General features: G+C 40.0%; 1 protein-coding gene across 2 annotated transcripts in view; it reads left to right on the forward strand.

Annotated features, from left to right (window-relative positions):
• Positions 1–7,689, forward strand: part of LRRFIP1 (LRR binding FLII interacting protein 1) — a 283,628-nt gene extending 275,939 nt beyond the window's left edge. For both annotated transcript variants that reach the window (XM_058185786.1, XM_058185795.1), the window contains one exon: positions 7,233–7,689. In XM_058185786.1, the coding sequence (XP_058041769.1) occupies positions 7,233–7,343 (111 nt within the window). In that variant the 3' untranslated portion in view covers positions 7,344–7,689. The remainder of the gene's footprint in view (positions 1–7,232) is intronic.
• Positions 7,690–9,307: the final 1,618 nt, after the last annotated feature.

A 9,307-nucleotide genomic window follows, 5' to 3' on the forward strand; every position in this document is an offset into this window, starting at 1 on the left:
AACATAGTGTAAGCCGCCCTGAGTCTTCGGAGAAGGGCGGGATATAAATGCAAATTTTTTTAAAAAAACACCTCCCCTTTCCTTCTATTTATTCCCCAGCTAGGGAGGGGCCATTCAGCATCCACATGTGCTTTACTTCCTTAGTCAACTCCTTGTCCTCGGTTGTTCACCTCTCCTAACTGTTCTGCGCATATGTGCATCTGGAACAGGTCCCAGCTGTTTTTCCTCCTCACTCATATCAGCCTCCAAAGGCAGCTGCCTCTCCAGTGGCTGGGAAATGTTGGATGGCCCTGGCTCTATCTCTGTGTCTGACACAAAGCATCCATCAGAGCCTTCCCCAGACTCCAGAACTGGCCCAAGTTCCTCCCCAACCTCCTCATCGTCCAAGTCTGCTGCCAGCTCCACTGTTTTAATACCGAAGTCCCAGAGCAATTTAGCTTCTTTATTTTTCTTTATTGCCTATTTTGTGGTCCCACCAGTTCTTGTTTGAAAGCAGGTACCATATTTCCCCGAAAATAAGCCCTAGACTGATTTTAAGAGTGCATCCTACCCCAAAAAATAAAGCCTAGTGGAAGGGGGGTGGGCATGGCCAGTATAGGAGGCAGCAAGTGCGCAGAGACTAACAGTGTCTGGCATCAACCGTAGCCCATGCAGCGCAGGTGAGTTAATTTCCTGTCCAAGCAGTAGATGGAGGCAGAGGCATGAGGAGGGGAGGCAGGTGATCTGGACATGCCACACTGGCCGCGGGAAAGTTCAGTCGGTGGGCCGGAGTGGGCAGATGGCTGCAAGAGGCTCCTTTTTGTGTCTCTCATCTTGCCTGTGGCCTGTGTGGTGCAGCAGGATCACCTGCCTTCTGCCTCATACCTCTGTCTCCATCTGCTGCCAGTGCTGCTGCACAAAGATGAGCCTCCCACGGCTACCTGCCCATTCTGGCCACAGACTCTCAGGTTTCCTGTGGCCTGTGCAGCACATCCGGATCACCTGCCCATCGCCCTGCCTTTGCCTCCATTTGCTGGTTGGACAGGGAATCAACTCGTCTGTGCTGTCCGGCCTCCGCAGCCTCAGAGTGCATCGACCAAGCGACTGGTAGGCTGCAGCTGCTTCCGGATACCATCGGTTCCCACTTGCTGGCTGCCTCTTGTGCATGCGCCAGGGGATGGGTCTCCCAGCCAGGCTAATCGCCCTGAAATCGTGTTTCCCTGAAAATAAGCCCTAGTGCTTATTTTGGAGACCCCAAAAACATAAGACTGGGTCTTATTTTCTGGGAAACATGGTAGCATTTTTTGCAGACACCATTATTTTATTTTATTTTTTGCAAAAAAATTTTATTTTTCCATAATAATTCCCACAATTTGACCAGTGTACAATACAATCACTTATCCAACAATCAGTCCTATACTCAAATTATACTCAGTCAGGGCTGCTCGACTGCCACTCCCCCCTTTAATCCTTTCTTCCCTTCTCATCCTTCTTAAACTTCCCCCACCACCTTCTCCTCGCTTTCCTACTTCCCCTCCTCTTTCCCACTTCTCACTACCATCCTTTCTAACCCTCTATCTCCTTCTTCTCCTCCTCCTATCCTTTCTTCTCCTCCTTCTTTCCTCCCTACCCACCTACCTACCTACTTTCTTCCTTCTTTACTCCTCTTTCCTTACCCTTTCCTTCGGGAGTGTTTGCCGAGCAGTCCCGACATTACACCATTCCAACTTGTTTAATTCTACCATTATTCCTGTACAATGGCAACCAATCAATTTATAGTCTTCCCTTCCCGCCTCCTTCCCCGAGACTTCCCAGAACAGAATACAGGGTATTGTAACTAACAAACATAATCTAAAATATAACATAAAACATATTCCATTTCACACCATCACACTATCAATTCCCTTCTTTCTTAAACTAATACATAATAATTCCTAACTTCACTCAAAAACTAATTGATATTTTTTAATCTGATACTTATTTTGAATATAATCAATCCACTTCCTCCATTCCAATATATATTTTTCTTGTGTACAGTCTTTCAAGTAGGCAGAAATTTTTGCCATTTCTGCTAAATTTGATACTTTACTAATCCATTCTCCAATTGTGGGTAAGTCTTCTTTCTTCCAATATTGTGCAATCAATAATCTTGCAGCAGTTATTAAATTCAGAATCAGTTTTGTCTCTATAACAGTGCAATCTGAGATTATTCCTAATAAAAAGAACTGTGGAACAAACTTGATCTTCTTTTTCAAAATGTTCTGCATAATCCACCATATTTTAATCCAAAAGGCTTTAACTTTTTTGCAAGTCCACCATATATGATAATAGGTAGCATCCTCACAATCACATCTCCAACATTTTGCTTTCACCTTTGGATACATACATGACAGTTTTTTAGGATCTAAATGCCATCTATAAAACATTTTATAAAAATTTTCTCTTAAATTTTGTGCTTGCGTGAATTTAACATTCCTCACCCAAATTTTTTCCCATGTTTCTAACATTATAGGTTGTTGAACTGACATTTCTTCTGTAATTAATTTAAACTTATCCTCTATCTGGGAAGTTTGCCAATTCATAGCATCTTTAAGAGATTCTTTCATAAATTCTTTCAGGTTATCCTGAAGTGCTTCCAAATTTAATGATTTTGTATCTGCTGTATGTGCTGGAGAGACTCCCGGTGTTAATGTTCCTGGGGTTTTTGTAACAGTTGACTTTAATTGTTTTGCTGCCATCTCTTAAAATTTCTCTTTAACTTAATATTACGTATAAACCTTTTAAGTCTTTTTTTTTTTTCCCAGTCTCAGTATCTCTTCTCCCTTCTCATTACAATGTTTAAAAAAAAAAAAAAATTTCCAGCTGGCCTCAGCTATAAACAACAGACAGTGAGACTTGTAACACTTTCGTTTTCAACTGTGTAGCTCATTAAAGAACGATCGGCATTTTCACTTTGAAATCAGATCCAAAACTTAAAAAAAAAAAATAACAGGGAATTGATTGATTACTTGCTTTTATAATTAGAGCTCTCCTGTTTCTGTTCAGTCCGGTATTATCTTCTTTAAGTTAAAATTTGTCCCGGCTAATATTACGTATAAACCTTTTAAGTCTTTTTTTTTTTTTAAATCAGTCTCAATATCTCGATTTCTTCTCCCTTCTCATTACAATGTTTTTAAAAAAATTTCCAGCTGGCCTTCAGCAATAAACAGTAGACAGAGAATTGTAACACTTTCGTTTTCAACTGCGTAGCTCATTAAAGAACGATCGCCATTTTCACTTTGAAGTCAAATCCAAAACTTAAAAAAAAAATAATAACAGGGAATTGATTGATTACTTGCTTTTATAATTAGAGCTCTCCTGCTTCTGTTAAGTCCGGTATTATCTTCTTTAAGTTAAAATTGGTCCCGGAAGTTGGTCGCGGCAATTAGGTCTGCCGGAGCAGGAAAAAAGCCTCAGATCTGGAGCACTTTGAAGTTCTGAGGGGGCTTAACCCTTCGAGCCCCCTGGTATCTTCCAGGAGCTCTAGGGAAGCTCTACCTCTGCTTCCTTTTGCTCACCACCGCTTCTTCTCCCGAAGAGGGGGGTTTCCGAACTGCTGAACAGCTGATTGTCGCTGTCTTAGCAGTCCAACATGATCCAGAGGTTGGTGACCAGAAAGATCACCTCCATTGCCAACGGAGCCAACCAGGAAGTCCTGCAGACACCATTATTGTTGTCATATAATCAATCTGTACCAATTTCTTGCAGCATATAACCAGGTGGTCCACTATGTCTTCAGTTCTTTGCAGAGATGGCATTTGCTGTCTGTTGCTGCCTTCTCAATTCTGGCTTTATATGTATTTGTTCTTAAGGCTTGGTCTTGTGCAGACATAATTAGCCCCTCTGCTCTTCAACTTCCATGCTCTTAGCCATTGCCAGGTCTTGTTATGTGCCTGATAATTTTTTTAATGTACCGGCCATGTAATCTTTTGCCTTGTCATAGCTCTTCTATTTTTCATTTGGTCTTTCTTATAGATCACTTTGATATTCAGTAAGTTTTTGTGGTTTACTGGCTTCAGTGTATTTTCTTCACTATCCTTCAGATATTTTTTTAATGTCCTTTTTTCTTCATTGACTGTCTGGTATACTTGCAACTGTCCGAACCCACCTATGGTCCTTGGTAAATAGAGTCTATCAACATCATTGTGAGTATGTAGGACCATAGCTTCTAGTTCATCTTGAGTCCAGTCCACTATCCCAACTGATATTTAATGACTGGAATTACCAAAATATTAATCCCCTTTTTGGTATTTCTGCCACTGACTTTGGACTTTAAAATCATTTTGTTAGTTAGGAACTTTTATCCCTTGCTGTTGGACTCCTTCCTTTCTGCTCAGATGGAAAGAGCTTGTTTTCAATTGCATCAGCTACCACACTAATTAGAATTTGAAAGTTGTTGTTAAGCAGGTAATTGACCTGTAGTTACCTGGTTCAACAACCCTTTTGTTGAATCTTTTATTATCATGTAGATTTTGCCATATATTAACCAATCTTCAATTTCATTTCCTTGCAGTATGTTCTTAAATTGCTTGGCAATGAGTGGGTGTAGACCAGAATAACAATTAGAAAGAACCTTGTAGATCAGTGGTCTCCAACCTTGGTCCCTTTAAGGCTTGTGGACTTCAACTCCCAGAGTCCCTCAGCCACCAAAATTGGCTGAGGAAATCTGGGAGTTGAATTCCACAAGCCTTAAAGGGACCAAGGTTGGAGACCCCTGTTGTAGATCATCTAGTTCAACACACACACACTCGCCCAACCAGGAGACCCTGCACCATTTCTGACAAATGGCAGTCCAGGATCTTCTAGAAAGCTTCCAGTGGTGAAGCTCCCACAACTTCTGAAGGCAAGCTATTCCATTGGTTGATTGTTCTCATTGTCAGAAAAGTTCTCCTTATTTCTAGATTGAATCTCTCCTTGATCAGTTTCCATCCATTATTCCTTAACTGGCGTTCAGGTGCTTTGGAAAATAAGTTGACCCACTCCTCTCAGTGACAGCCCTTCAAATATTAGAACACTGCTATCATGTCTTTCCGGTCCTTCTCTTCACCAAAACCCATGCAGTTCATATTTTCCTGAGCTTTGTATCTGCAATTTTTCTTGGCTATGATAGTTATTTGCTGCTTTAGTATTTTCAGTGCTTCCTTGATTTTCTTTGCCTCCAGATGATTTCTTAATCTAGTAATCCTTAGTCATCTTCTTCCTTGGCTTATTTTCTTTCATCTGTTCTAGTTTGTTTGCATCTAAGCATTCTGGCTGTGCAACCAACCAATAATTTTATTTTTGGTTGCAGTCAGCCAGGTGTTTAGACTGGATTTGGCATTTTTATTCTTCTATCAAGCCCTTCCCAAGTATCCAGGCAGGCAGATGTTGTTTGATGTTGTCAAAGGTGTTACAACTTACAACTTACCCCCAGAGTCATGTGCATAAAATTTGGGCAGATTTGCCCTTATGCCTGATCAAAGGGATACTACAGCCAATCTTTCTCTCACCCCTTCTTACCAGGCTTTGGATCTGATTATTTCCCTACTGTATTCCACAGTCTTTCGCATTTCCCATCACCTATACATACTTACCTTTGGAAGATTGTCAGTGTTCTAGAGCTTACATAGCGAAGAACAACAGGCCACTCCTCAGGATCCCCAATGAATTGTGGCTGTTCCAAAAAATGGTGCCCATTTCTGGGATAGGGCCATGTGACCTACACAGACATTAAAGGGCAGAGTGGCCTGCCCTCCTTCCCAAACATAAACTCCAGAAATCTACAAAATGTGAGCAATTGGGGAATGGGTAGGAGGGTGTGGGTATAGGCCATTTGTCTTCTATAGATGTCAGGCACATATATTGGGGAAGGGGAGCAGGCCACTCCATTCCTTGACACACACCCCTAAATTGCATGGCTTCATCTGCGACGGGAGTGCCATTTTCAGAGCAGCCATACTTGTGCCCACTTCCACATAAGTGAGCAGTCACAGGTGGACAGGAGAGTGTGGGTGTAGGCCCGTGATGGCAAACCTATGGCATGCATGCCAGAGGTGGCATGCAGAGCCCTCTGTGAGCATGCGCACCATTGCCAGTTGCTCCTCTGGTTTCGTGCTGAAAATCTGAAGACCAGTTGGCCGGCGCGTGAATGCACACATATGCATACATGTTCTGGTTTGGGCACTCAGTGCCAAAAAGTTTCACCATTACTGGTGTAGGCCATTTACCATTTGGAGATCTATGGAAGGTAAATCAGAAATCAGTAATAGGAGTTGCCGGTGTGGGATCCAGCAGGTTAGGAAGCAGGCCCAAGGCCTGTGAGCACTCCGATACTGGGAACAGAGCATGGGGTGCCTCAAGTTGGAGGAGGCCTTGGGAGAGCCGGGGTAGCCAAAATTGTGTCTGCCCTAGGCTCCGCAGGACCTCCCCTGAGGTACCCTGAGCACTAGTAAATGATCACATGAGGGAAAACGGGTAGGGATTGTTAAGTGGTCACAGATCACCTCGCTTAACGACCATCATAAGTTGCCACTATGATGGGCAGGCTCTATTCTGGTTGTAAATCGAAAATTACCTGTACATTAAAATTCATGTTTATTATACATTTTCAGAAATAGGTCTCTTGCTCCCATACCCTTTGCCAATGAAAAAATGTATCATAAAATAAACCTAATTTTTATTTACCCCTAATTTTTTAGAATCTGTCCTATAGTAGTTATAATACTGAAAAAAAATATGTAAGCTTCAAATCAGCAATGCTTGATTGCTGATGCATACTTTCCCACAGATAATCAAACAAAATCTTGACTATTCTGACATCAGTTCCAATTGAACTCTTTGTTCAGACCTTGTCAGAGAGATATTCTTTAGTTAGTAATAAAAAACAAACTAACAATATTTGTGTCACTATTCCTATAGAAGAAATGAACTGGAATCTTGGTGTCCTTTTGATCTAAGCTGAAAGACTAAGTCTGTAGACCTGTACAATATATAAACAAAAAGACATCTTAAACTTTTAGAGCTTAAAAAGAATTTGTAAAAGTTTTCCAGATGTTTGTGGGCATAGATCCTATTTGAATGATACCCCAGAAGATAACTACCTCTTAAGCTGAAAAAGATTTCAAGCAAGTGTTCTTTTCCATCTGGCATATTACAGTTGTTGATGAAGGTCAGGGGGCATGCTATTTTCTATACCTTAATTTGAATACAATGTCTCTTTTAAATGTTTTTTTCAGCTTCGTTCAGCATTAGACAAAACGGAAGAACTTGAAGTAAGTAATGGCCATCTAGTTAAACGTCTAGAGAAGATGAAAGCCAATAGAAGTGCTTTATTCTCTCAGCAATAGATGGCAGCTCTTGCTGGGGCTATTGGACTGATTGGCAACCATTCACCCAGGCTTATGGCTGTACCTGTTTGGGATGCTTTCATATTTCTGAAGACAACACAGTTCACATGCATGAATCCATTTGACCATATGCCAATATCTTGAAGTTTTGGTTATGCAGATTCTGAACTGATATAGCTGTGATTATGAACAGCTGCTCCAAATGTCTGTCTGTCTCAGATTTAATACTGTAGCTGTAAGCAATTCAAGAAACACATTATATGTTCTCTTAAGTCCTCAATTTGATGTGGCATTTTGAAAACAATACTGAAAAGAATTTTTAAAAAATAAAATATTAAACTGGAAATTTGAATTTTCTTTCTTTCTGGAAATTAGTTTTTTTTTTTAGACTAATTTTCAGATTTCCTATAATGGCTGTATCTGAAAGAATAGCAACCATAGTATATCCTTATCAAGTTCTTATGTAAAAAAAACAAAAAACAGAACACAAGCCATTGCAGAGCAAATGTTCAATTTTGAAATCATAGATGAAAATGGTCTTGGAAGCAAAAGTGACCTTATAAATGGACTTCATCAAATAAAACTTTATGAGCAATTTTTCTCCTATTCATTTATGACTACTTCATTTCAGGGTCAGTAGGCAATAGCTTCACTTTTAAAAAAAGAAAAGGTTTTCTTATTATTTAATCTCTGTATTTGGAATTAGATGACTTCTTATAAAGAATATGAGGCTGCAAATAAAGGCAAGCCAATGTTTTAAAAATTGTATACTATTTCATATTTTAATGATTATACATGTTTGTCATTACTAAATACAGTCTGATTATCATGCAGAATTCTTAGGCCAGCGGTCCCCAACCTTTCTGGCTCCAAGGACTGACAGCAGCAGTGGTGGCAGTGGTAGGGAGGAAAGGGGTTTGTGTGCACAAGCTAACTCCCGCGCATACGCAAATGAAGTTTTACTTAGAAGATGGCAAGGAAGTAATAGGCAACAGAGAGAAAGCAGAGCTGCTTAACTCATTCTTTGCATCAATTTCTCATCTGTTCCAATTAATATCTGGTCTAATTCTGTTGGTTCTTTATTAAAGCTGTACATTTTTGCATCTTTCTCATAACGCAATTGTATTTGCATTTGTGGCCACCATGCAATTTCTATTCCCTGCCTACTGAGTTCCTGTTTAGTTTTTAATTTCCTTTCATCATTCAAAACGTCATTGTATCTTACAATTTTTGCGCAAATACATTCCTAGCCGCTGTCAGTACATGTAAAATCAAATAGGTATTCTTTTTGTCATGTTTTTCCGGTAGGATTCCCAACAAAAATGCCTCTGGTCTCAGTTTAATATGCTTCTTTGTCATTTTTTCCAACCAGGTATGTATTTTCGACCAGTATTTTTTAGTTTTGGGACATGTCCATCACATATCGTAGTATGACCCTGGTGTTTGGCTACATTTCCAACATTTTGCTGATCTGTTCTTTATACATTTTAGCCAACCTTGCCAGTGCAAAGTGCCATCTGTAAAACATTTTATACCGATTTTCCTTATAAGCAGTTGACATTGTCATTTTTACATTCCTATCCCATAGTTTCTGCCATTTAACTAATTCTATTGCATGTCCGAATTTTTTAGCCCAAGCAATCATTGTCTCCTTTACCTGCTCACTTTCTAATTTGATGCTAAATAAGTAACTATGTTCAATGGAGATGAAAAGTATTATAAATAAAAAAAAGAAAACATTAAAAAAAAGAAACTATAGCCCAACCTACCAAAAACATAACTGTAATGACAGACTAGAAATAAAAGTGAAAATAAGCAAAAAAATAGTAAGATCTTGATGAATACAAATCACCGGGACCTCACAGATTACATCCCAGAGTTCTAAAGGAGCTGCAGATTTCATCTCGTAACCACTGCACCATATCTTTCAAAAATCCTGGAGCACCAGGGAACTACCAGAGGAC

This window comes from Ahaetulla prasina, chromosome 1 (genome assembly GCF_028640845.1).
Source record: "Ahaetulla prasina isolate Xishuangbanna chromosome 1, ASM2864084v1, whole genome shotgun sequence".
Lineage (NCBI taxonomy): Eukaryota > Metazoa > Chordata > Lepidosauria > Squamata > Colubridae > Ahaetulla > Ahaetulla prasina.